This window comes from Eleginops maclovinus, chromosome 12, assembly GCF_036324505.1.
Source record: "Eleginops maclovinus isolate JMC-PN-2008 ecotype Puerto Natales chromosome 12, JC_Emac_rtc_rv5, whole genome shotgun sequence".
Taxonomy (NCBI): domain Eukaryota; kingdom Metazoa; phylum Chordata; class Actinopteri; order Perciformes; family Eleginopidae; genus Eleginops; species Eleginops maclovinus.
In genome coordinates, this window is record NC_086360.1 from 17,888,930 (window position 1) to 17,916,892 (window position 27,963).

Here is a 27,963-nt window from a genome sequence, read left to right on the forward strand (position 1 = left end):
AATAAGAAGCTGAACATAACAAAGCAATAGTATGTGTGTGTGTGTGTGTGTGTAAAGGGAGAGAGAGAAAAAGTGATTTGAAGAGCAAGTATGGTCCTTCAGTGATGTAACTGTTTTTTTCATTATGGGCAACCTTTCTTACGTGCAAGAGTTTCTCCTTCAAAGCAAGCGGCACACAGAATTAATGCTACAATGTCATTTATGTGTGTGTGCAGTCCTCTATGTCCTTGTCATTATAGTAAAAAAACTTGTACAAGGACATACAGATTGTCCAGATGTCATTGTGCCCTTGTGAAGTTAAAGTCACACACATGGTGTACACAGACACATCCTAACCTCAATCAAGTCCTCCAGCCAACTAGGTTATGCTCTGTTTCTTAGCCTCAAATTAGACCACCAGCTGAGGTGCAACACCCTGAGAGGGGACAGAATCAGGTGTCACTCTCGAGACTGGGAATCGAAAAAGTCTTTGGCTTGTACAAACTGTGTTTTGTAACGCACATTTTTTGTGTACCCTCTCTTTACTTGCAGCCCAAATCGAGGTCATACCTTGCAAAATCTGCGGAGACAAATCATCAGGTATCCACTACGGAGTCATTACGTGTGAGGGATGTAAGGTGAGACAAATACACCTTTTCATCAAAGCCTGTTTCATACTCATGCACATTCTGTCTTTTAAGGGTACCTGTACGTCTTTACTTATACTCTCTGTTGACATGTGACCAGGGTTTCTTCAGAAGGAGTCAGCAGAACAATGCTGCCTACTCCTGCCCCCGCCAGAGGAACTGCCTCATCGACAGAACAAACCGCAACCGCTGCCAACACTGTCGCCTGCAGAAATGTCTCGCCCTAGGAATGTCCAGAGATGGTGAGGCCTAGTACATCAGTTTCTATATCTAATGATTATTGACTTATCATATGCGATGCACGAGTGTATACACTGCAGACCTTATGCAAACTTAGAATGCAGTTTGTAGCAGCTAAGGCGGCAGAAGCTTTAAGCCACTGAGATGCTGCTTTGGAGACATCATTTACTCAGTGATTACTTTTTATGATGAATGAAATGTCTGAAACGATAAGTATACAATGATACATTCTCCGTTACACATAAATTAGCCTTCCAATAAGCATACAAAACATGATATTCCATAACTTAACATGTAAAAAATAATTTAGCTTCAGACAGAACCTCTGCACAATCAAACATTGGTTCCTAATAATAAGGAGCAATAAATCTTAAATATGAACAAGCTGAAAAGTTGTGACAATTTTTTGTTGTTGTTACATTCTCTCCCTTCTCGTTTTCCCCCCCGTACAGCGGTAAAGTTTGGCCGCATGTCCAAGAAGCAGCGTGACAGCCTATATGCAGAGGTGCAGAAGCACCAGGCGCGAATTGCGGAGCAGCGGCAGCAGCAGACAGGCGAGGCAGAAGCCCTCGCACGAGTTTACTCATCCAGCCTAACCAACGGACTGTCCACCCTTAACCATGAGATTGGAGGCACCTATGCCAATGGTCATGTCATTGAGCTGCCCAAGGGTGGCCATGTTAACGGAGCCGTAGTCCCAGGGGGATACTATGGGATGGATTCCACCCAGCCGTCCCCGGATCAGTCAGGTCTGGACATGTCGGGTATGAAGCACATTAAGCAGGAGCCGGTGTATGACCTGACGCCGGTGCCCAACCTGTTCAGCTATGGAGGCTACCAGGACAGCCAGCTGGGACCCAACAATGTCAGCATGGGAGAGCTGGGTAAATATGCACTATATTCTGCTTCTTTATCTTCCAATCTACAAAGAAAACACACAAACTGGTCCGGTAGAGAGCCTGAATTAGAGTGCTTATCTGAGGACAGAAGAGATCACACAGGCTTAAGCAGCTGTGTCATATTAATGTATAAAGAACTCGTTGGGTTCTTGAGTAAAGGTTTAGGGTTAACTCATATCCAATGTTAAATTAAGATGTACATTTGGATTTTTATTTATCTTCCTCTAAGCTTTCAACACATGGGGAATGGATCTTATTTATTATTAGGGCAGCACAATGTCATTTTTTTTATCGTGATTGGGAAAGACAGTATAGCATATATTTTTATTGATATTAAGAGACTACCAGTACCAAAATACACTTTAAATTGTAGCTTCTTTCTTTTTTTTAGCTTGCCCAATCCATGCTTTAAACCACTGTATAAAATGTAAAACAGTACATGAATAAATGAATTAACAAACAATCCTCTCTTCCAGACCGTATTGCTCAGAATATCATCAAGTCTCACCTGGAGACGTGTCAGTACACAACGGAGGAGCTGCAGCAGCTAGCCTGGCAGACGCACTCCTACGAAGAAGTCAAAATGTACCAGAGCAAGGTGAGCTTTGATGTGATCACATCTCCATGTACAGAATGTGCCCAGAGTTGTTCTTTACAATGCACCATGTAAATATCTTCTTAACATCAAGACATTTTCCTATTCCTTTTAGAGTTTTTGTACATTAAACACTTCTGGTAATAGCTGTCATAGCAGCATTTAATGTAAAATAAGTGTGTGAGAGAAGAGGGACATGTTCATTTACTGGCATGAATAAAACTACATAAGTACAGAACAGGTCATTTTAACTGGGGTGTGTTGGTTTCTAGCCCCGGGACGTGCTGTGGCAGCAGTGTGCCATCCAGATCACCCATGCCATACAGTACGTGGTGGAGTTTGCAAAGCGCATCTCAGGGTTCATGGAGCTGTGCCAGAACGACCAGATCCTCCTGCTCAAGTCTGGTGAGTTAAGATGTTGACTGACGATAACGGGTCAGGGATATTGTCATGTTAAAGGCAGACTATTTATTTCATGTGCCATTTTGTCATTATATCAGCTTCACATTATCTCTGTTGTTCTTCCAGGTTGTTTGGAGGTAGTTTTGGTGCGGATGTGCAGGGCATTCAACCCTCTCAACAACACTGTGCTCTTTGAAGGGAAGTACGGCGGCATGCAGATGTTCAAAGCTCTAGGTAAGATATTATTACCTATGCAAATAGAAATTAAATGAAAAAAAATCCTCTACCCTCAGAGTTATTTTTGCTTTGCAGGACATACATGACCGGAATAAGAGTAATGAAAATCTCTTTTTTTGTCTGCCCTTCTCTGTCCTCTTCTCTGTGTTTCCCTCTAAGGTTGCGATGACTTAGTGAGTGCCGTGTTTGACTTTGCCAAGAGTTTGTGTTCACTGCAGCTGACAGAGGAGGAGATCGCTCTGTTCTCGGCAGCTGTACTCATTTCCACAGGTCAGTTCACATTCCCTAATATTACTATAATACAGAAAGCAACATTTCTGAACCTCAATGCCTGCAGTGGAGCGAGGGACTTGGTATTGTGCAAAGCATTAGTCATTGTATAATAGCATAATCACAAGTATTTAAGTCCAAGTAGTTCTACTATTTTTGTACAGCAGCTTCTGAGCCGTATCAACTTTATGAAAAGCTATCCAATAACACATGTCTACTCAAAAAATGAAGAATTATAAAAATTAAACACTTCTTTCCTTTTTCATACTCAGATCGGCCTTGGTTAATGGAGCCTCGGAAAGTCCAGAAGCTCCAGGAGAAGATCTACTTTGCTCTGCAGCACATTATGCAGAAGAACCACATGGACGAAGATGCACTGGCAAAGGTAGGACATCCAAAAGACTACAAGAATGCTTCTGACATTGTCCCTGTTTGCAGTTGGCCTAAGCGTTGTTGTCCTTGACCTTCTCTCTATTGTCTTTCAGCTGATCAGCCGAATTCCAACGTTGTCAGCCCTGTGCACGCTCCACACCGAGGAGCTCCAGGCCTTCCAGCAGCTCCACCCAGAAACAGTCAACGTCCTCTTCCCTCCGCTCTACAAAGAACTGTTCAACCCTGACCCCAACTCTGGGGTCATGGCCATACCCAAGTGACTGCCTGTGGTCCCAACGCAACAAACGGCATCAGCGGAGGACCAAGAAAATGAAAAGACAGCCACGTCTGACGAGACGACAGCAGCCATGTCGACTATGTCCTCATCGTGGCAATCACATATTCCTGAGCTCCCCGAGCTTCATTATGAGCAAGGGGGTGAGGAGCCATCTGCCAGGAACTCACAGTTACCGCCAACAATACTAGGAATGTCCAGCACTTATTCCATTCTGTTCACCGATACAGTCTGAAGAATGTATATATAAATGAAACGCGCCCGAGCCACAATTTAAGTGGGGCTTGCTCCCGTCTCCTGAACTGAACTGAACTGACTGACCAGAAATGTACAGACTTTAAAACATCTAGGAACAATGTTAAGCTGTCAATCTTTTTAAAAAAATAGGTAAGTTAATTTGTTTTACCTTTGAACAAAATCCTATTGGTTTGTTCTTTTATTTTCGAGTGAAGAAATTGTGACGCTGGACGGGGGAGGGAACTGTGGATTTAGAGAAGCTATTGTAGATATTCTTCTAGTGCAGAGCGGATTCCAGTATTACTTCTTGTTCTGTTAAAATAAGTTAGTCCTAATTTAACTATACAGCAGCCCACTGTGGCTGACTATACCTTGTCTATGTGTTTTTATTTTATTTGATAGTTTCTTGTGTACAGAATTTGTAAAGTTGAGACATGTAAAAGAATATTGAGTAAAACCGGGAGACGATTCGGGTTTTGTTGATATATAGAAGCCTTGTCTGGATTTTGTTCATATGTAAAGAAGGTACTGCATCCTTCTGATGAGAACTTATAGAAATATAAAGAGAGCATATGAAGGATTTAAAAAGAAAATAATGCCTATTACTTTTCAAGGTGAAGATATATACATAAATATTCTATTTTGCAAGAAAAAATAATCTGGCAGTTCTGCCATCCTATCAATCATTTTCTTCTCGCTGCAATAATAAAGTCCAATAAAAGATGGACTGCTTTCGAACAATCAAACAGAAAAAAACAATCAGAAACTAGGACCTCACAATCAACCCCACCCCTTCCCAAATTCCCTTCACCCTGCCCCTTATTTCTTATGTATTGCATCCTTGACATGAGATTTCAGCCGACAGAATAGTCTAGAAATCACAATGAAGAAGTGGATAAAAGTTCCACCAAAAACACTAAAGACAAGCTTGAATTCAACTTTCCAATGTGAAAAAAAACAACCTGTATGAGTGCTGTATGCCCTCCCATCACTATTTGCACAAATCAGTCCGTGGATGTCAATCACTCCGGGCTGAGAATATGAAGGACCCTTTTTTCTCTAAAGAGCAATAATAACTTTCCACTGCCTTTCCGATCTTTCCTTTTCCTTCTCTTCCTATGTCCAGCTGTTCAAAACAGGATAGCAGTTTTAAATAGATTGCACTATATTTGATCATTTATTATGTCTAACAATCATCTCTATTGATGTTACTCATTTCACCGCAGCATCTGCAGTGTTTTTAACGTGACGTAACAGGATCTGGGGTTAGTACACAACGCAGAGCACTGAAAAAAGAAACTTGTGAAGTTATGAAGATTAGCCTCCGATGATCTTTAACACTTTAAATGCTGCAATATTACATTGACCAGTTACACAGACGGATGTGAAAGACAATCACTTGTTCTGCTTTTCATTTAGTCATTTCATAATTATTAGCACTTACAGGTTTTTCTATACTAATGTTAGGTTGAATGTGATTTGGCCACTGTGTAAAATCTGGGTATAAATCACTGTCTTTTTGCATTTCTCTATACGCTTACTTTTGTATACAGATCTTTGATGCGCTACGGAAAATCCCCTATTACAATCTCCACTTAAAAATAGCTATTCACCAAAATAAGTGACCCGTTAAAAAATAAGTGCACAGCATTAATCAGCTGATTGTGCTTTTACAGACTGTTATCAATTTACTTGTTTGACATAATGATAATTTTGCAAAGAGGATTTTCTAATTCTAAGACAGCACTTAGATTTTTAACTTAACTTCAATAATAATGATTAGTGGACAATGATCTATTGTTGTCCGTGCACTAAAAGTGGAGATATGATTTGTCTGTAGTTGCAAATAAACAGTGGCCAAATCCTCAATGTGCTCTAAGCATGGACACAATCAGACTAATTATCCTTTCATTAACATTACCGTGTGCATCCTTTAATCTCCACATAGTCAACATAACGATGTGGACATCCTTCCTCCGACCCCTGACCCGACCCCAGATCAGAGGCCAGTGACTCTTAAGACAATCACTTGCTCATTAAGGCTCGATGCACTACAGCATCTCTCAGGGAGCAGCTCTTTTTCTGACTTTGCATTAAAAGAGGGTTTAATATTTTTGCAAATTTACAAAAAAAAATGTAATTATAAAATAAATGTTTTTAGGAAAAGAAATGGCATACTCTGCCAAAGTATGCTGGCAAAGGAATCTGCCCAGACAAGGCTTTGATAAGTGTGTGTCTGTGTGTATGTGTGTATAGAGCATGAATTCACTGTCCAAATCTCTTTAGAGCCCAGACTATATGACAAGCATTGTTACGTAGCACACGAAGAATAACAAAAGATAATGTTTACTGCTTATTTTGCTGCTTTTGGGACATTGAGGGAAGTCCACTGGTAAGCTGTGAATCAAGCGCCATCACAACACCCCCGGGGACAGTGAATTCCAACTCTGATGATGAAGTTTATTGTGTATGATGCTTTTATTTTCCCTTGTTAAGACTGTGAATCAGAGGGGTGGGATAGGGTTATGAGAGGGGAAGTGCTGGCAAGAAAGAGTGGCAACGCAACACTGTAAGTAAGAAACTGTAGCAATAAGAACTGGAGGCATTTACTACTGTCATGTTTGCATTGTAAGATTATTTTTTATTTTATTACTATTTACTATTATCATTGTTCTTATTATGACTACTATTCTTCTATTACTATTAGCCTATTGTTGTTCTGTTCTATTTGCATGACGTTTCACTGCAATGAAACATTTGGGGCTTATTTGTGTTTTCTCTTCTCATGATATTGTTAGTTCCTTGGGAGGGGGTTTTCGGAAAGGTGGGCGCAGGGCAAATTCAGTCAGTTCAAAGCAAATTCCTTTCACAAGCTGGAAGATTTTTTTCTAAATGAAATGCTCCTATTTATACACGACCAATTTAAACTTTGTTGTTTCGATTTCAAATGTTGTTTTTTTTTCTCAACCTCTGAATGTGTGAGTTAACCAGTGAATGGCCCTTTCTGAACTGGCCTTTTTGAACCGGATCAGAAACCCTTAACCTGCGGCGGGAGGGAACTACTGTATGTGGGTGGGGACGGGTAATCTATTCTGAATGTTATGGAGTAGCCTGTTCAGTGTGAGGGGCTGAACGCATCACGCGCCTTTACCACTCCATCAACTCAGAATGACATTGCAAATCGCACAATAAAACAAGTCGTCGTTTTAAGTGACGGCTCCGACAAATTGCGCAGACATTTTTAATACACCTGGTTTGAAATGCATTTCCTACACTTAATAAATACACTCCACCCCAAGCCTCCTCCTCCCTTTGTGTGTGTGTGTGTGTGTGTGTGTGTGTGTGTGTGTGTGTGTGTGTGTGTGTGTGTGTGTGACAGAGACAGAGAGAATGAGACGATTGCTCTACCAATGCTTTGTAAACTTTCTCCTTACATTACCCATGCGTGCAATTGGAGTAGTGTTGAAAAATTGTTAATTTATTGTTTAGAATGTCTTTGTGTCCCAGTAAGAGCAAATAAAACAAAATGTAGCAATCTGTAACCGAAACCTAAAAGGTGCTCAGGCTACAGAACCTCTTTTACACAGGACTAACAAAACAAGACAATAAAAAACAATAAAATGCAACTTTTTTTTTGTTTCAAAGTGCCATAGCTAGTGAGGAGAGGAAGGACTGGCAGAGTGGGGCGTAGATGCTTTACTGTGTGAGTTTACTTGAGAAACCAATCAAAAAAGGGGAACTAGATGAAAATGTGTATTTGATTACACTGACAGTTTTTACATTTATGTTTTTTTTCGTTTGGTGAGAGGGATCTCTGCTGGACTCTGAACTCTGACTCTGATTTTAATCCTCTACTGTAGATTTTTTTATTTTCACATGAGAATGAAAGAGATTGCCTGGGTGTGTGTGTGTGTGTGTGTGTGTGTGTGTGTGTGTGTGTGTGTGTGTGTGTGTGTGTGTGTGTGTGTGTGTGTGTGTGTGTGCGTGTGTGTGCGCATTTGCATTGAGAAGAGCCACAAACACCCACATTTGATGGATCAACGTGGGTTGAAGTTCAGAGTCATGCAGGGCCCTTACTGAGTCCTCCTTTGACATGTATATACAATGTGAAGGTCTGAAGTGATTTTTGTTAAATACTATATTTTATCGCTTTTGTAGACATTTTGTTGTGGGAAGAAAAAAAAAATAAAAGAATTTTATGGGTGCATTTCTGCCTTGTTTTTCTGTCTCACACAATTATATTAACAAAACATGGAACAATTTTATCCTCGGAAATTAATTAATCATGTATTAGTGTATAAGCTATTATACTAACTGTATCAATATAGAAATATTTATAGACAAAGTACAAAAATAGTGATTTAGACTTTTGTAAAACATGTTAAAACTGTATTATGATTGATTTAATACAGCTGAATGATATACAACACTTTTATAAACACAACTGCCATGAGTCCTCGTGACAGTTTTTACCTAATATATTTAAATAATGTATTAGATCCTAATTTAATTTAATCTCTAGAGCCAGTTACAGACTGCTCATGATCCCTCTTGGCTCTCGCTGTTTTTGCAGCAAAGAGATGAGGGCTCGGGACACACATTACGCGACCTCACAGAGGCGTGTGTTCAGGCAGACATGTCGCGGTACATGTGATGGTAAAAGTGCAAGTGTCTTTTTCTCCATACTTCCTGGTTCAAAGGTTACATCCTGGTTTCATCGTCCTCTTGCTCTTCCCTCCGCGGCGTCGGCTCAGCCTCGCTGCTGTTCTTGCGGCCGTCCAAACACTTCCTTAAATCTGAACAACAGAAACATCAGTTAGCAACATGTCGCTGCACTAACACAGTCATTACCACAAGAAAGAGAATAATGACAGGCCTGGGAGGAAGTCCACGCATCCAGCATGAATAATTTGGTTTGATTTGTTGGAGAAATCTTGGAGAGGACACAAGAAGAGGAAGAGGAAACGCAACGCACCTTTGAAATATCAAAACAACTGTGTCTGAATGTGTGTGTCTGTGTGTTTGCCGGGCTTGTTTGTTTTTGAGCACAGTTTCTTTCCGAGCAGTTATCCTCTAGATGCCGGTATCGTGCCTACCCAGAGACGTTAATTAATAGCTAATCAAAGCTAATGTCTCAGCAGCACATCGCCAGCACAAAGACATGATTAATATGTAATCAAAGGCCGTGGAGCACAACGCACAAAGCAGGGCCCACCCCCATGCCTCAAACATTACTGTTGTTATAGAAATAAACGAACACTCGCGGCTTAATGAGCTGGCTGTTGGTGTGTTGTCTTCATTTGAAGTTGTCGGGGATTTATCTCAGAGCCAACGTTGGCCTCCTGAGTGACGACACAGAGGTGACATACGAATACTTGCTTATACACACGGCACAAGAAGTAATATTGAACATTTCTGACCTGCAAGTCCCAGTTTGCGGCAGCAGGCACCGCAAGAGTGTTTCTGCAGGAAACCGCTGATGGCATCATCGCCGAGGTTATCTGGACCAAAAAGCATCTCATCCCTGCTCCCACTGCATAGAGGTCAGAAAAATAATATGACAGATGTAAAAGTAACTTTTAGTTTAAAATCATAAGGAAAAGGTGTCATTTAGAACCTTGACATGCTGTACCTTTGATCCTCCGACATAATGACTGTCGGGTCCGTCAGCTGCTCTCCTACTCCTTTCAAGGTAAAAATAAATAAGTAAGTAAACAAATAAAGACAGATACAAACTCAAATGTGTATAATAGTTTTAATAATTAGCACTCTGCAGCTGATGATGATGAATGATTTCTCTTATCCGTGTTTTCTTTTGTGTGTCTGTTGTGGATTTTATTGTATTTTTCTACTTATTAAAATGTGCTGATATTTTACGGTTAACATCTCTTTGTGTGTGTGTAGTATGTATAAGTGTGTATTAGAGGGAGGGCTAGCTTTTGCAATGTTATTTTATTTCTAATGTAGTGTATGTTATTCTGAATTTTGTAATATGTTTTTCTTATTGCACTTTTTGTTTTTAAAACAAGTTGCACATTTGGTTGCAGAATATATCTCATAAATCAGCATTTGATTGCAAAAGAATCCAACGTATGAACGTAATAGGCCTTGCGAATAAACACATACACAGCAAAGGAATCAACCTTGTATATCGAGCACCAGAAGCTCTCTGTTAGAGTACTCGTATGTCCAGTGTGAGAAGGCCAGCAGCATTTCTTCCAGTGAACAGCAGGGGGTGATCTCCTCTCCTGTGTTGTTGTTGTACTTCCTGAAGTCACCGGTCATGTTCCTCTCAATAGTCAGCCACTGGCCACTGGATTGCCAGAGGACCAGTGCTACATCTAGGAATCTGGTGGTGAGAAAAGGAAATTAGTTCAAAACCAGATCAACACGTACACATAAAGAAGAGAAACACACCTTGGTGAGGGGTGCATGTCATCAGGTTTGACCTCGTTGAACACTTGCATCATCTTCTGGGCTGCTCTCTGCTGCTGGATCTCCTTTAAAGATGTCAAACAGAGGTTGAACATGAAGTTTATGTGATAGGAAGTGACATGTCCTTTAACCCTCCCTTAGTTTACTTACTTAGTTAGGTTTTGCTTAATGCCTGGAAGCTTAGGGGATCAAGTTGATCCCAAAAAAACACTAAATGATTTAGCCAAGATATTTAGATAAGCCTCCCCTGAAACAGTTTGGAGCCCCCTGTGGAGGCAATTCTCCCACTATGCTAACCTCTCCTTTAGGTTTTACAGTTGTGAATATGCAACTTAACAGGAGCAATTTTGCTGATTGGCGACGCCGTCTGCAGGTAAAAAGGTCATAAAGTATTCATTCCTTCCCTGCCTATGTGCACTTTACTGTTTTAGGTACACTTACCCTTAAACAAAGCAGGAGCGCTGTACTACCATGGAAGTGCCTCTGCCAAGCACGAACAACCTCCGGCCTGAAGGCTTTGACAACGTATACCAGACCGGGTCTGAGGACGTCACGTTCAGCCCAGGTGCAAAGCACCCTGCAGCCCCGCCGGAGACCCCCGTCCAGAGAGCCCTCTTCACTGGAGAGGGGCTTCAGAAGGGCGGACAGGCCCCGTGACGACCAGGACGAGACTGTGCCAGCATCAGGGTCAGCATCAGAGGGCCCTTCCTCCAGAGAGTAGACACTCACCTCTTCACCTCCTGCAGGGAATATAAAAGAAACAGTGAATGGAAAGAGATGCATTAAAGAGACATAAACAAAACACTTACCTAGAATAGAGACAGGAGTGAAGGGAATGGTGTGAGCCAATCTCATCAGATTGTTTCTCTCCATAGCTGTCAACACACAAACACAACACGGTCAAAACCGCAGCTGAGATAAAAGACCTGTATAATTACTAATGAAATACACTGATGTTTAATACAATAGGCTTTTAGGATTCAGAGTTCCACAAAATGTTGATAGCCACAGAAAACATTATTTTCTGTGTAGCTTAATACCTGAATAGTGTGGATACAAATTGTCAGTGGACTGGAATGAGGAGCTCTTTGCTGCAGAAAACAACGGGAAAAAAAGGGAGATGAAAATATAAAAAAAGGTCTAATCTATTTATAGACATATTCTTTAGGATCATTGTTTGCAAAATACCTTCAAGGGAAATCCCGCTCTGTAAACTGCAACAAAGGAATAAAGAAAAAACATTTGATGTAGTTAATAATATATAATGTGTTTTGAAGTGTATGGATGTTACGGACAAAAACAGAAAAGACCTACGAAGACCTGCGGCTCATGGATCTGGCCCAGCTGTTCCAGGCTGAATGGGTTGAGCTCCATGCATCCTGAAGGCCAAAGCAAGGGTAATGAAACCTAAGTCATTGACGTAATACAATATATTTTTCCTAATATTACTACAGTACAGTATGTGCCACAATTTGCCGCAGATTTACCTGATGGGAAAAGACTTGCTTCTGCAACAGATCCATTGGTTCAAAATCTGAAACGATATTGGTATATTCAATATTTTATAAGGTGAAGAACTTATACATTGGGCCTTTTATTATGGCACTGTGTTCCCTGTCTCTTTATTTGTGCGCTGGGTTCAATAAAAGATCAATACAGAGAGGCCTTGGTTTGGTAAACCAACAGGCTTTTACTCATCTTCACATTCTCCTTCTTTTACCACTGTGTGTTCAGGTTCAATGGTATGACCTATGCTTAAAGTATTACTAGTTACTAATATGTGCTTGATATAAACAGGACAGCGGACACTTACTGAGCTGATTGAGGCTGGTTGAAGCCGACCAACATGTAGATTGTCCTCTAAATTTTCGGCCCCTTCTCCAGCAGGTCTCAGACAAATGGGACTGCATGGTTAGCCATTTATCCCACGGAAATAAAGAGTCACCGAATATAAGACAAAAACATTAGCATGGTTTGAGTATCTATGTAACATGTTGTGCATTACCGAGCTTACATGAATTGAGAAAAATCAAACATAATGTTGTGAATTTCTTACAGGAGTGCTCTCTTGTATCTTCACTGTCTTCTTGTTCTGGTTTTTGCCTCTGCAGTCTTCAGTGAAGTCAGAGGACTTGGACCACTCTGCAAAGAAAAACCACACATGATCTGCTGGCTGCATTATATCACAAATGCAAACTCAGTATACAAAGTAGAAATAAAGCACATCCTGATTTTTTTTATCAGTACAATGTATGTTTCCTTTTATATGCAGGGCCATGTCTGTAATAATGGACAGTTCCATACGTTTAGCAAGAAATACATCAAGACTGACATTAAATGCTTGCTTACTGTGATTTACGAGCCAATTCTTATTCTTTTGTTTGAAACCATCCACTTGTAATGAAAAACTTGCATTACAATCTACGTTACCTTTGCTCCTGCTGCTCCGTAGTGATGTGTCATCCCTAAAACTCCTCCCATCAGACAGACTCTCTTTGCTGATCAGTTTGTCTAGAGAAGGGAATGATCCACTCCTTTGACTCTGAGGTGCAGCTGAGAAAGTAATGTTCTCCACGCTGGAAGACAGAGACCTGCAGTAGCCGTAGGGACGGTCTCTGGACAGACACGCCCACCTGGAAGATTTCACGGGTCTGCCCCACTGGCTGGAAGGTCTGGTCCGAGAACTCGGTTGGCTATCGCCCTGAGAAAAGCCGGGATTTACCAAACCATCAGAGACCTGTCGTGGGTCGGACAGAAGGACAGCAGTGCTAGATCCCCTGGATACTTCTATATTAGAGAGTGGTTCATGTGTCCTTTCCTCCTCTCCCTCTCCCTCTTCTTCCTCCTCTTCCATGGAAGGTTCCTCTTGACTGCGATACAGGTATGGGTCACATGTCAAGAGTTTATGATGCGGTGACTCCAGGCCTCTGGGAGCAAGAGGAGACCCGAAGTGGGACGGTCCGCATGACTCACAGGGTGTCTGATCCCTTAATCTACCCAGATGAACTCCGCCTCCGTAGAGGTGAGAGAAGGAAGAATGAGATGCAGGTTTAGGAACTCCCAGGTCATTTTCAGGTGGATGTTGAGCAGGAACAGTCTGTGGATCCTGAGGAAAAACACATGTTAAACAATACTTCCCCCACAGAAAGACAGTTTAATAATAATTACTCAAGTGTTTCCTTGTTTTCTGAAGTAAATGGAGAAAATGGGGTGCAGTATTATTCAAGTCTAAAAAATCGTATTACTTAATAAACTTCTCACATATGTCGTCCACTTGTGCAGGCTTGTACTAGTCAATTTAATCCGGATTCCCATGAGTTGTCAAAGGGTGTTTTTATCTACTTTTTCTGATGTTTAACACTTTCCACATTTACTCAATTTTACAAGACTACTGTTTTAAATTCTGCATTTTCTTTCTCTTCCTACATGAGCTGTTATTATTAAATGCACACAGCAAGTACCTGCTTAGCTCCTACCTCTCCCTTCTCAGTGTGTCCTTGTCTTCCTCCCCTGCTCCCCTTAGCTCCGGTACTGCTTTCCTGGAATGGCAGTCTATTCGCCACAGGGCCATAGCCCTTCAGCAAAGAAGGCGGGGTACTTTTACACGACTTGGGCATCACTCGGCGCATATTGAGTGCATCACAGTCTGCTCCACCTCTGTGTGGGAGGGTCAAGCTGTGAGGGAGGATAAGCAGGGACGATGTGATGACTCGACATTGAGCAAGGCGAGCCTCCTCCTGGTGCAGGCTGTCAGATGCAGAGAGCAGAGTGAGAGTGTCCACAGCCAGAGCAGAAAGGTCCTGGAGCCGACCCAGCTGAGAGTCCAACTCCGACAGGCTGTCATGAATAAAGATGACCTTCTCCGAGACCTCCCCCACCATCATGCACATCTCCTCAGCTCTAGTAGAAGAAACAAAAAAGGTTATTTTATAATGAGTGAGAGAGATTTAGTCGTCAAGCAAACATTTACAAAAGAGTGAAGCCTGTGTTAGTAGGAACACTTCACATGTCAGGACTGACCCAGCAACTTAAATATTTCACTTTAGAAACTATAACAACTTTACAAAGACACATTATATCGAGCCACCCATACAGTTAACGTGAGCGCTGACTCTAAAATCTTCAACAATACCATCCTGGACAGGGACCAAGCTTTTAGAAGAGAGGGAACAGAGCTGAAGGGTTGTCCTTTCAGAATACATAAATTGAGAGACGTTCCTTTTATTTCACAACCCTACCCGCCTGGTTTATACAAATGAAATGGATTATCAATCCCACCTCTCAGCTGTGGCTCTGATCCTGTTAATGTGACTGCTGTGGAGACCTTCACTCTTGTCATGGAAGTAAGCCGTTACGCATTTCTCCTCAAACTCATGGAGCTTCTTTCGATCCTTGTGGCCCAGGGAGAGCTCTGGTAAAAACAGGAGGAGGGATTCAAATCTCACACTGAACTGAACCGACTCTTACGATGTGTATACATAAATGCTGAATTAGTTTTATATTCACACACATACACACAACAGTACTCACTCAGTCCAGAGCCCCTTTCCTCTCGTTCAGGGTCTCCTCTAATTTTCCTGTAGATGGCTCTCAAACCTGAGGTCATGTGACTGAGGAGGATAAGAGGAGGAGGCAGCCACGGCCTGTCCTGATAGGTCATTATGTAGCGATAACGGTTGTACTTCCACAGCTTATTGGACGTTGATGCCATGTCAAAGTAGATGTTGCTGTTATTGAGAAAACAACATTCCTTTAAACAAAAGTCCTCTTTATCCGGAGTCTTGCAGTGTATTTAAAAAAATGTTTTTAACTTACTTAAAAAATGCAATGAGAATGTTGACCATGATGATGTACTGGAAGAACATGTAGACCGCCTGCAGGAACGCCGTGAGAAAGGAAGCAGGAGGACACGGATGACCGTCATCACAAGCTGTTAACACAAAAACAATAATAGTAGTATCAGCAGTAATCGGACATCAAGCGACTCTTATTGTACTGTTTTAAATAAACACCGGTTATTAGGTATCTATTGGTTTTAATTGATCACCTACGATCTATCTCCGACGCGTAGACCTCTCCGTAGATCATCCAGTAGGGCTGGAAGACAATGTCTCGAGCAAGGCTCCAGGACGGCTCCTCATTTGGCGACAGGATGGCCTTCCTGGACACCCCGAAGCTCAGCAGCACTATTGCCATCATCACCACGATGAAGAACATGTTTCTGGTCTGAGCAGAAAGAGGAGAGAGGGGTGACTTAACACAAAAACACACACTGCACACTTACCTCCTCTTTAACAAGTAGTGTACTGTCTCTTCCTACCATCTTAGTGATCATGGTGAGGTAAGGGCCTGCATGCTGATTGACAGCCAGCAGGTCCATCACCCTGACGAACCAGAAGATGATGTCCAGACAGTAGCTGATGCGTCCTGCCGTCCGGTACGGATTAGCATGCCAACGCAGTACCAATCCAGCCATGAAGAGGAGGATGGCAATAAAATCTGATATGTTCCAGTACTCAGAGAACCAGATCTTCAGCTTCTGGCTCAGCTTCCTCGGCTCAGACATTAGGACCTAATCCAGAAATATATATTTGAATATTCTTTTGCTATTAAGTATTGTCAGTCAATCAATCAAATGTTATTTATATAGCCCAATGTCACAAATGAAACATTTCTGTCGCTAGGCTTTACAGTGTGTACAGAATACGACCCCCTCTGTGCTTAGACCCTCACATCGGACAAGCAGGAACTCCCAAAGAAACCCCATGACCAATGATGAGAAAACTTAAGAAACCTCGGGGAGAGCAACAGAGGAGGTACCCCTCTCCCAGGACGGACAGATAGCCCTCCAATACGTCTCTTGTGTATATTTGTTTGTGTCAATCTTTTTCAGAAAATTGCTGGTAATTTATTCATCCCAATGAATGAGTTTTGTGTCTACAACAACAATATTTTGACAACATGTCACTTTTTTAACTGCCTTTGTATGATAGAAATGTGCCTTTGTTTTTTATTAGTAATTTGAGCAACTCTCTGTTTTTGTTGTTTTTGCACCATGATAACCAACCAGAAGATTGCCTGGAAATACCCAGCACTAATCCATCAAGTTTCTGAAAAATGTAGACATTTTTAACAGGAAGCATTTTGAAAAAGCACTAGGTAGCCAATACGCTCTCTCGTCTTTAGGGAGCAATTGAAAAAGATGCTGGTACTCAGAAAAAAAATGCTATAATGGACACTTAGCCTTTGGTTTTATTCCTCTATCAAACTCAAATTCTTATGCATTGTATAACGGATAAATTGAATATTATTTTGTCTGCAAAATGACTATTTTTAGGTAGGAAATGTATCACAAAGGCATACATCAAGCGCCTAAACAGTTATATTATTACAAAGTTAAGAAGAGAAATAAGAAGAGAACATGTCTCTCTTGGGACTCTCTCACCTCTCTGGTTTTCTCCACTGCAGTGGACGAGATGTACGCTATGACCAGCCACTCCTGAACACTGGGCTGATCCTCCATTTTCACCAGGATGACGTAGGAGAATACCATGAGGAAGGCCAAGTAGGACATCTAAAGATAAAACAGAAACAGGAAGTGCAAAATAAATAAATATAGAAAATAAACACTAGATACCACACATGCTGCAACACAAACAAAGATCTTCTCATGTAATCGGGTTTCAGAATGATAAATACTTTACATTATTCAGTACATAATGTGTAGTATAACAACATGCATACCACCTACTGTGTGAAACCAGAACTTGACAACAGGAGCCGTGTAGAACTCATAGAGTCTTTTGATCCAGTACAGACAGTTCACAGAGATAGAGGAGAACGTTTCAGACACAGGACCAAAGCACTTTTTATGGAACGGCAGGCCTTGCTCTGCATCCTGACTGCCCTGTAAGAGGAGAGGAGGAGAGAAAGCACAACACTAAGGCTATTAGGTGCAAGTTAAAACAAAAACAGTGCTGGATAAGTGCACTCCAGGAGCTTTACCGTGACACCAGTTCCCCCATGGGCTGGTGCTGACCCAACAGACTCGACTCCAAACAGCATTGCCTCATGGGACTGTGGTACGTGGCACATTTCAGCTTTGCTTTTGAACTCCAGGAGCAATATGGCAGGCGGCAGAAGAAGGGTCAGAATTATCTGAAAAAAGAGATAACAGGTGTGTCATATTAGCTTGTGTAATTTTACAGAAACGTTAGGAAAACAAAGTGCAATGTAGGAATTACGTTGTTTTAATGTTATGTTACGTTTTTGTCCGTTTCCTGCCAGCAAAATGACATAAGAACTACTGCCAAGATTTTTAGAAAACTAAGCAGAAGGGTGAAGCATGGACTGAGGAAGAACCATAACATTTTGATAAAGGATCTGAACGGGCATTTGTGCTGCATTTAAATACCGTCTAAATGATTGAGGAATTTAGACACTTTTTATTGATCTCAATGCCCCCTCAATTTAAAAGAATAACTCAGAAACACCCATGTTGTTTCCAAATGTCAAAGCTTATGAATACGATAAAGTTGGAAATACAACTTCCAAACTCAGGGAAAAGGGGCCATCCAGAAGCACTTGAATACAGCATTTGCCTTGGTGGAGGTTGGCACTCTCCGAGAGCCTTTCTATTTATTTAGTTTATTTATTCATTTGTCTTTTTCATTTTGATACAAATACATCATACACTAAGACAAGGATGAAATCTGTCCGTTTTTACAACGTGTACCTTCACAAAGGAGTTTTTTCTCATGTTGAGCGGACCGGTCCAGAGGTCTGTGAGCAGTGTCTGAGTGCAGGAGTGGGAGACGAATGGTCTGTGACATGAGGAGACAGCCATCTGCAGACAGGTGAAGTGGCTCCATGCCTCCATCTCTGATGTCAACAGCTTCATGGCCATCTGCTCGTTCTGACGAAACGCACAGTCTAACACGTCCACCGCCAGCTGACCAAACTCACTAAGACACAGAGACAGGAGGCACATGCAATCATTTGCAGGTTTTCATACAAGCAATAGCCATATGTGCATAATAATAAAAAAAAACAATTAATATTCATAATCAAACCGAGCAAATTCAAGAACTTGAAGGATCCTTAAATGCACTGAATCACACTACACAAAACTAGACTGTAAAAAAAAGTGGTTTTTTTTTATCATGTTACTACTATCTTGATATGGGTGCAACTTTAGCCGTAGATTACCTACTGACACGGACAGAAAAAAACACATTGACTCACAGAGAGTATTTCTTGAATCGCTCTGAGATGTTGTCGTCCATACTGCCATGCCTCGCTTCAAAGGCCATGGAGCGGTAAAGCTTACAGGCCACTGTAGCGCGGGCCAGCGCTTCTTCGCTGTGCTGCCACAGGAACAGCGCCATCTGCTGACGCTGATGAAGCACAGCCCACACGAACACATCGTTGAAGTTGAAGGCTATCAGCAGTGGAGCATCGACAAGGCCTGGGTTCGCCGTGACCTCTCGACTGCTCCCAGGAGAAACGTCCTGCTCCTACATCGAAAAGTTTCCACAAATCAAGGGAATGTGACAAAGAAGGAGGATGTCATGAGGAAATAAAAGAAAGTAAGGAGAGTGAGGCAGAAAGGCAATAACGTTTATAAAGTAACATAAGGCTGCATTAGATATCCAAAAGGTGCTAATATGATGGCTTGACAAATAACAAATTATACAGGGCTAGAGAATTACTCCATTAAATGACAGCCTTTGTGGGCCTCAGTCACCACTTGCATAACATCCATGTCTGTCAAAAATATCATCACAATATCTTTTATACAATTTGACATTTGTGTAACGTTGTCTTAATTAGCATGTTAGTGATTGATTTGGCCAAATACATGTTATTGAGGTACCAGTGACATTGAACTTTGACTGTCAATTCAAGCCCCTTTTAATTCCCCACCGACCTTGAGTTTGTATGGCTGCGCTGTTCTGAAAAAATGCAGGTCCTGGACCGTCCTGCCCTTTGTAGAGATCTGTGGAAATCCCCGTCTCTGTTTAGAAAGGGAGGTGGAACTGCCCCGTCTGCCCTCCTATAGACAAACACAGAACAACAGAGGAGATTTGTACAAAAGGTCAATCACAAATATAAACTCAAGACAAGAACCAAGTCAAGGCATTTTGTTCTTAGACATTTATTTTAAAAAAGGATCTCTATTAATCAGGGCTCACTTTATCCTGCAGGCGGCTGTAGGCAGCTCTGAAGTGTTTGCGTGTGTAGGTGCTGCGGTACGCGTCTCCTATCAGGTACTCGATCACCAGGCCCATGTCAATGACAGAGAGACGGTAACCTATGGGAAGAGAAGTCTATACACACACACACACACACACACACACACACACACACACACACACACACACACACACACACACACAGTAAAACACATAAAAAAGAAAAGAATTACAATATAGATGCGGCTGAATTTGGTGAAATGGCTGATAATGTCTGAGTAAACAGTGCTGTCTGTAGTGTTATTTCATATTGATATGATTTTACACGTTCTCATTACTCACCTGTTTGGCATCTTCAACGAGATGATGCAAGAAACGGTCGGTCTGCCCCTGCGGCTGCGGAAAAAAAACGACTCTTATTATTTAGAAAAACAGACAAGTAAACGGAAAATATCAACAACCAAAGATCTACTGGTTACTTTTTAACTTAGTTGCATATTGCATACACAGAAGCGGTCCTGGGATCCTTAGCTTGTGTCTTAAGGGGGACTTATTATCCCAGAGTTATGAATAAATAAACAGGCTTTAATACACAAAAGAGAAAGCCAGAGCGGAGAAAGCCAAGACTGAGCGTAATGATGACAAAAAGCCTTGTGATCTCAAAAGCATCCCAAAACAACAACTGGGAAAATACCCTGAGTGCAGATGACCAGGATACGCAGGGAATACATTTTCAAAACACTTACAAAGCATTATTGTGATTTCAATCACAGAGACAGTTTTGGTATTTGTGCTTCAAGAGTCACAAATAAAATAACTGCATTTCTTGTTTGTAAAGCAAAGTGCGAGCTAGGGGAAACAACCCGTAGATAGTACGACAAGACAGACCAGTACCGTGGGGTGAAAGTGTATTCCAAAGCGAAAACTGTTATTTATTTGTATTTCTTTAAATGTTGTTTAACTTTTCATAACCACTGAGATACGTAAATAAATAATTGTGACAAAAATGGAGAGTCGAGTAGATACAAAATATCAGAATTCATCATATTGGCAAACAGGCTTTTACATGTAGTAATTTCCTTTGGTGTAAATATATAGATATTATAATAACCGTGTTATAGAGCTCCTCGAGGCGATCCACAGTAAGGAAGCGACTCATAGTCATGCCATTGTCAATCAGCAGTTTGACGAAACTGACCCGGTCCATCACCAGAGCATCCAGCATGGCCTGCTCCAAGGAACCCACCTACACTCAGCATACAGTTGTTGTTGTTGTTGTTGTTATTATTGTTATAGATGATATAATATATTATAACAGCATGGATACATTAGTGATCCGCAGAGGCAGTCTTACTGGCCAATGTTGTCCGTACACCAGAACTTCCTTCTGTGCTATGTCAGCCCGGTTCCAGGCCAGAGCCATACTCAGCTGCTCTGCAGGGCTGGCCTTGGTGCCTGGTCATCACGCAGAACAAACAGAATACAACAGAAGGTATATCTGTTCAAATACTGTATATATCACCTGATTGTACTCGTGTCCATGTGAGGGTAAGTATATGTTATTCAGTAGTGGACAGACCATTTATTTCTAGTTTATATATATATGTGGTTTGATTAAGAAAGAAATTATTTACCGTCTCCCTGCTGCTTTTTCGGTCATGGAATGTGTAAATGGTGTTTCAATTTTCATTATGAATTGCTGTATTTCTCTTATTTTTCCCTTGAGCTGTGCATTATTATGAACAGAATACATTTCACATTAAATGAAATAAAATATCACTGCATACTATCACTAACTAACTTTCTCTAGGCTGACATTTTTTCATTGACATAGAAGAAAAAGCCCAGGTGTAACATACTGATTGCAGTTCCATTCAAGTGCACAATACAGTCTTATGGGAGATTTGGCCTGCAAATGTACAGACCTGGTGCAAGTAAATGCAGTGATTGTTAATGTTTTCAATTACTGTGGTTTTCCAGCTATAGCATGTCACAGTTCTGTGGTGAAAGTGTCTATTGTCACAATGAAAAGGAGAAATATAAGTACCTTTGAGACTGGTTGTCAAAATGGCTGCATCAGGTGCCGCATGGTCGTCTGACTCCGAGTCAAAGATGGTTATCTGTTGTTTAAAGACAACAAAATATTGAGGTAACGGGAGCATTGCATGTGTTGAATCACAACATTTGAATGTTTTAATGTTTCACTCACAGACTGTCTGTGATCCATACACTGCAGGAGCAGAGTGTAGAGCTGAGAGGCTTCTGCCATCTCTACTCCAAACACGTCTCCGATCCTGACAAGGAAGTCCTCTTTGATGTCAGCATCCAACTGCCTGATGAAAGGCAGTAAAAAGAGCAAGTTATATCAATAATCATTGACCCTCACTAAAGACATTTTGGTACAGCAATGTTCCAGTAGAAATAATTTATCTTTTAACATTTTATACTTCAGAAGAAATGTATATTCATCTGAATTTTGATGCCAATTATTGACATGTCCGGGATTGTAATTTGCGGGCATTTTGTAAACAAACAGCATTCAAAATGCTTAATTTCTGAAAATGAATGAATATCTAGTTGCAAAAAGTTGGTGAAATAACTTACTTCAGTGAAAGTGGAAAATAATATTTAATTGTATATTGCAGTCTTTAGATGCTGACATTTCAAAACATCAGAACTTTTTTTCAAATCAGGGGCACAGGTTAAACAGTGGCTACATAAAAACCTTATCAAAGTTAACGTGCGTTTTACCCTATGAGGTACATCCATTAGAGCTACAACTGTAGATTTAGTGACCGAAGCAGGCCTACCTGTCACTAGCAGTCTGCTTGTGCAAAAAGGCGAGCAGGTCAGCAGCTCTGCCCGATCCCTCGAACACAAACACTGGCACAGGGGGAACATTGCTCACATAGTCCAACACTGTGGACACAATGGCAGGGCCTCCCTCCACCACCACACACACCACAGGCACTCCTTGGTTCAGCCCTACAAAGAAGATGGAGGAGAGCGTGAGATAACATCAGTCACATCAAACACATGAGCTTTTCTCAACGTCTACATTACACACACTGACTCACGAGGGTGTATCTTCTGTAGCTGGATGTGTTTCTCCAGCTTCCTCCTGAGGCCTTGCTGGCAGCCATGTTTTCCCAGCGTCCCATCATCCACCAACAGAAAGTGCGAGTGGAAACCATTAAGACAGGCTCGCTTGCTCAATGGGTTTCCCAGGGGCTGGTAGGGTCTGAAAACCTAAACCATGTTGAGAGAAAGTCACATCCAGAGCCCACCAGGAACCAATTATAGTGACACAAAGCTCTGGGATAGGTAAGAAATATTTACACATGTTGGTGTTAAAGTGATGTACTGTATGTATGTAGTATGCATTTAGTCCTCACATCTCGGCCTATAAGGTCTGAGTTGTTGTCAATGACTCCCCATGGTTTGATGCCCACTGTGTTTCTCTTCCTCAGGTTGTGGCCCCCAAATGTTTTCACCGCCTCGCCCACATACTTGGACACACCTAGAGAGTGTGCAAAGAGCAGCTGAATGCACAGCAAATACACAATTCAACAGTATAAATCATGACAAGCATTATGCAAACCATTCTGCTGCTGCAAAACATTCATGTTTCTCAGTACGCAACAGCAAACACATGGACAAAACACACATCTTAACCCCACAGGTCAAACCCAGGGACGCTTAGAATGAAAGGACTGAAATCCTTACAAATGAAGAGACCTGAGTTTACACAGCCGACGAAAATGATCAGGAATTACTCTCACATCAGCAGTGAACAGAAATGTACGTGCAATTCGAAATCAAACCCAAACCTTACACAGGCATGATGGAATATGAGGCTCTTTAAACGTTTCACATCAAGACCATTGCCGATAAGATGATACTCATTATGCTATTATAGGGATAGTTTGAAGTGAAGTTGTAGTACATACTTATCCAAAATGTGTATGACATACCGAATATGGTTGATGTCAGGCCCCCAGTCTGTAGCAGCAGACCAGAGTTATAGTACTGAAGTTAAGCAATGTACTGCTGTGTACAGGGGCAGTAGCAAAACTTATTTTAACCACCTAAAAGAAAGGCCAACCTCGAACAAACAGAATCAGCTAATCAAGATCGTTCACAGACATCTATGCAAAGATAACGGCCTCAGTTCTCCTTAGAAACATTAGATCCAAAGTAAAGTGAGGGTTCCTTTAGGTCGGCCTTCCTTTTATGTGAAGTTGAAAATTTTGGACACCACTTGTCTGTACTCCTGACTGTTGGGAGTCATGCCAACTGACATCAACTGTTCGTAACACACTGACTTAGTACCTCATACAACCCCACTTCAAACTATCCCTTTAAACTGCAATGCTTAAGAGCATGTTTGATAAAAGCCCAAGTTGTAGTCTTGAGTGATCCAGAATACTGACCCACACACAGATCTTACAACCATCTTTAACACCTACCTGTGTTAATGCCATCAGTGAGTATCCATGCTCCTGTGCTGATCGCAGCGGTGATCAGCCCTTTGCTGAAGGCCTGCTTGACTTTGAGAGGCAGGGTGAAGTTTTCTGAACCCCCCTGCACAGTCAGCAGCAGCTTGGGTCTCTCCATCTGCCACTCCCTCAGCATCAGCTGCAGCAGCACATCTGGCTTTGAGTCCACAGCCACACGGACATACTGGACAGGAGACATTTGAAACGTTTATGAACTGAGTGGCTCCTTGTGCTTTTCTCAAGTTCTGCTAGTGTGACTGTTTTGTGAAGTAGATACTATCTTAAATCTGACAAGCATTTACCACTTTTTGAGTATTCTCTCATAGATAACGGGGGTTAAGTTATCAACATTTGGTATCATAATTAAAGAAAGAACCTTTTTTTTTCTGTGCCCTAGAAAACCATGTTGTGTACAGTTATTGGACTCACAGACCTTGGCCCTGCAGACACGCGTGGCAGTGTCCTGAAAGTCTATGGTCCCATAGGCATTTGTGGGACTGGCTTTGGTGTGTTGCTCCATGGACCAGTCCTCTACCAGGTCCTGTCCTGGCCCAGGATAGAGGGATATGGGGGGAAGGGACTCTCGCCAACAGTGCTCTCCCATCAGGCGGCCACAACAACATCTGGCCAATGACAGATTGTGTAATTAAGCATAGCAGGCGGTGTAGGAATTCAGAGTTCTTTCTACTGCTCTGTCTACAGAACATTCCCTCACTTTAACTATGAAAAGTAGGGACTTGCTTGTAACGCACCCAAATGAAATGGTATGGCTTTTCAAATTCACAGGCATTTGACAATCATCCACCAGGCCTTTTTAAGCCAAGCTGTCTCTATTCCTCCACCTTTCCTGTCTCCCTCCCTTCCTCTTTACTTTCCCTTGTCCTTGGGTCTACTTTTTTTAATACTCATTCACAAATGTCCTGCACAGAGGCCCCAATAAACCTATAACCTTTGTTCTTTCATTATATGGTATGGAAACACAATAAAATACTGTATTAATTCCCTTGCCAACACTTAGCTTTATTCTAAGTATGTGATGTCATTTAAACTAGCACAAGTAAGAATAATACAGCAGAAAGGGGAAAATATAAAATAAAGGGTGTGGGATAAAGAGACACAAAAAAACGCATTAATAAAAAACAGCTTCATTGGAAAAGGGGGTGGGGCAGAAGAGGGAAATGCAGTGGGTTTTCGGATGGTATGAGCACACACATAAACACAGAATTCTTAGATTATACCTGATCAAGTTTTGGCATACTTGACATACGGGAATACATCTGTAAGAAACAGGAAATAACGCATTATCAAAGAATCCACATGGTCTCTATTCCTGGAAGTAAAAGGCTGGGTGCCAAAAAGATTTTCTCTCACAAAAATGTTTCCTTGGAAGATTATAAATGCAATCAGTTTACCTATGCAGGTCCCGAGACGAAGGGATAAACTTCACACACTCTCTCTTGAAGAAGGTTTCCTCAATCCAAGACTTTCCTGACTGGAATAAGAAAACAAAGTATTGATTTACAGTAACAGTACACAGTCCTTGAGTGGATAATCTAATAACGGCCAGCTCATCCTCCAGCAAGAAAAATAACACACTATTCCTGCACAAGAAAACAATCAGTGACCTCCTCAGTGAAGCTCATTTCAGTGCCGGCAGCAGCCTCACATGCCGGACCCACAAAAAACTAACTGCAGGTCCCACCCCTTCCCGTCATAGAAACCCAAACTGCACTCTTGAAAACACTGACGGGATGTGACATATAACAATCAACCTCTCTTTCAATTTCACAGCAGTCTTCGCTTAATGCTTCACTTGGTCTCTCAAGGTCCGTCCTTCCCTTGTAGTCCGTTTCCCAGACATTTCTAACAATGGCCTTAGTGAGTAGAGAATTGTTGGTAGGAAACATATACACATCCCCTTCCTGAGATTAGTACACATGGCCGGAAGATGCATGTTGCCTCCCTGGCTCGACTGCGTAAACAGTAAACACGGGTCAGATGTGTAGCTAATTTAGTTTGCATTGTTGTTAAAGTAAATATTATTCCATAATATTATAAAATAAACTTCACTAGTTTACCACATGCACAATTCAACTGAAGCATTAATTTAAAGATAATGTGCTCTATACAAGAACTTACACATTCCGACTGCACATAATATTTTACCTCATGTTTTTTTTTTAGAGAATACGTATTTATTTTTAGTTTTGTAATTATAAATACATGTGCAAAAGCCTCATGTGCAATAACTTATTTATTGCACTTTTTACTGCCTTGACTGTATTGTTGTTTTGTATTTGTATAGCAATGTTGTGATGTATTGTTTTGCACCATCAGGAATGCATACAATTTTGCTGTTCGTATAGGGACAATTAAAGGAATCTTGACTCTATATCCATATGGTTAGTTATGCAATATTCTTTATACAAAAAGATTTATGTTTGAGCTGTTTACTTTGATCGCACACAACGTTTATTCCTAAAACGTTATGCAATGAAATGGATGGTATGATTTATTACGAGTATGCAAATAATGTTCAGAGCTAAAACAATGTAACTGTCACTGTGTACAAAGGGGATTTTCAGTATGTGTATGCAAAGAGATGATTGTAAGTTTACTGTACAAAAAGCTAAGGAGAAATTTGAATAAATAAAAATATACAAAGGATGTAAAGGAGGTGTTTTTCTATTGTTGGGCTTCAATAATTAAATAATGCTGACATACATTTAGGAATGTGTGACTCACAAGAATGGTTAATAGAGCTGTTTGAAGGTTTCAGTGAATGGTTTTATTTTCTTATTGTTTTATATTTCTGGAGGTTACTTTAATTGGTATTAATGTAGGGTATGTAGGATTTGCCTTATTATAGTACATCATATTTTATTGTGAGAAGGATAGTATTCTACTAGAGATCTATGGTACAGTAAGAGTTACCGTTGTACCATAATCAAATAATACTTCTTAAATTAACAATACTAACACAATTTTCATAATTTATTCAATTTGAACTCTCTTAATCAACTTTTAATTCGTTTTTTAAATGTTGTATTTATGCCATAGCCTACCATGCACAGATATCACTATCTGGTACTAACTGTTCACATCAAATAGCAATTTAGGCTAAGTAACCTTAAAATATGTTGCTTTAAAATGTTCTTGAAACTATTTAGTTTAGTTTCACAAAATCTAAATACATTTAAGTATCATTAGCCTAGCTCAACTTTTACTCAGCTAATGTTAAGGTCACGTGAGTTACGTTACTGTTACTATACTGAAATAGCTTTACATTAAAACCTGCGCTTTAAATAAATTATCGAAAGTTTATGTTGGAGACAAAAAAGCAAACTGGTTTTACAAAGCTATAGGACAAAAAGTTCCTTTAAATCACATTGAACCGTTGCTAACAAGCTATTTGCTAACGCCAGCAACTAATAATTAGCGTTTAATAAATAGGTGTATTGCCTGTCATAAATACCATTAGCTGAGCTGTAAGTAAACTATAAAACAACTTGGCATCTTCAGTGGATATAAGTTAAAGTTATAACTTACCATAGCTGAACACACAGTGGAAAACACGTCTCAAGTATGAGTGTATCTTCAAATCTTCGAAATATTATTATTTCCTGGACAAGGACGAGTGGCCTTTTATCAGCCGCGGGTCC

At 41.0% G+C, this 27,963-nt stretch overlaps 2 protein-coding genes across 8 annotated transcripts in view; one reads left to right on the plus strand and one right to left on the minus strand.

Moving 5' to 3' along the window:
* rorb (RAR-related orphan receptor B) overlaps positions 1–8,373 on the plus strand; it is a 22,004-nt gene extending 13,631 nt beyond the window's left edge. For both annotated transcript variants that reach the window (XM_063897244.1, XM_063897245.1), the window contains exons 2-10: positions 532–617; positions 727–868; positions 1,319–1,750; positions 2,242–2,363; positions 2,633–2,765; positions 2,889–2,996; positions 3,159–3,269; positions 3,542–3,654; positions 3,755–8,373. In XM_063897244.1, coding sequence (XP_063753314.1) covers positions 532–617; positions 727–868; positions 1,319–1,750; positions 2,242–2,363; positions 2,633–2,765; positions 2,889–2,996; positions 3,159–3,269; positions 3,542–3,654; positions 3,755–3,922 — 1,415 coding nt within the window. In that variant the 3' untranslated portion in view covers positions 3,923–8,373. The remainder of the gene's footprint in view (positions 1–531; positions 618–726; positions 869–1,318; positions 1,751–2,241; positions 2,364–2,632; positions 2,766–2,888; positions 2,997–3,158; positions 3,270–3,541; positions 3,655–3,754) is intronic.
* trpm6 (transient receptor potential cation channel, subfamily M, member 6) lies at positions 7,513–27,950 on the minus strand. 6 transcript variants are annotated; one of them, XM_063897243.1, is made up of 40 exons: positions 25,927–25,963; positions 25,714–25,793; positions 25,540–25,578; positions 24,735–24,924; positions 24,272–24,485; positions 23,198–23,322; positions 22,880–23,051; positions 22,613–22,787; positions 22,012–22,135; positions 21,850–21,922; positions 21,157–21,257; positions 20,914–21,048; positions 20,145–20,198; positions 19,803–19,937; positions 19,538–19,663; positions 18,853–19,124; positions 18,344–18,572; positions 17,614–17,766; positions 17,360–17,515; positions 17,054–17,182; positions 15,929–16,180; positions 15,660–15,834; positions 15,424–15,538; positions 15,139–15,335; positions 14,887–15,019; positions 14,070–14,508; positions 13,039–13,714; positions 12,665–12,750; positions 12,422–12,512; positions 12,096–12,142; positions 11,929–11,987; positions 11,797–11,822; positions 11,649–11,699; positions 11,418–11,483; positions 11,050–11,348; positions 10,591–10,673; positions 10,317–10,522; positions 9,806–9,857; positions 9,594–9,706; positions 7,513–8,969 (listed from the first exon to the last, which is right to left on the minus strand). In XM_063897243.1, exons 1-40 carry the CDS (start codon positions 25,942–25,944, stop codon positions 8,875–8,877), a joined length of 5,961 nt encoding a protein of 1,986 aa, XP_063753313.1. In that variant the 5' UTR covers positions 25,945–25,963; the 3' UTR covers positions 7,513–8,874. The 6 variants fall into 6 exon arrangements, with proteins under 6 accessions (XP_063753313.1, XP_063753312.1, XP_063753310.1 ...); XM_063897242.1 differs by having other exon boundaries at positions 11,923–11,987; XM_063897240.1 differs by lacking the exon at positions 25,927–25,963 and adding an exon at positions 27,851–27,950 and having other exon boundaries at positions 11,050–11,483; positions 11,923–11,987.
* Positions 27,951–27,963: the final 13 nt, after the last annotated feature.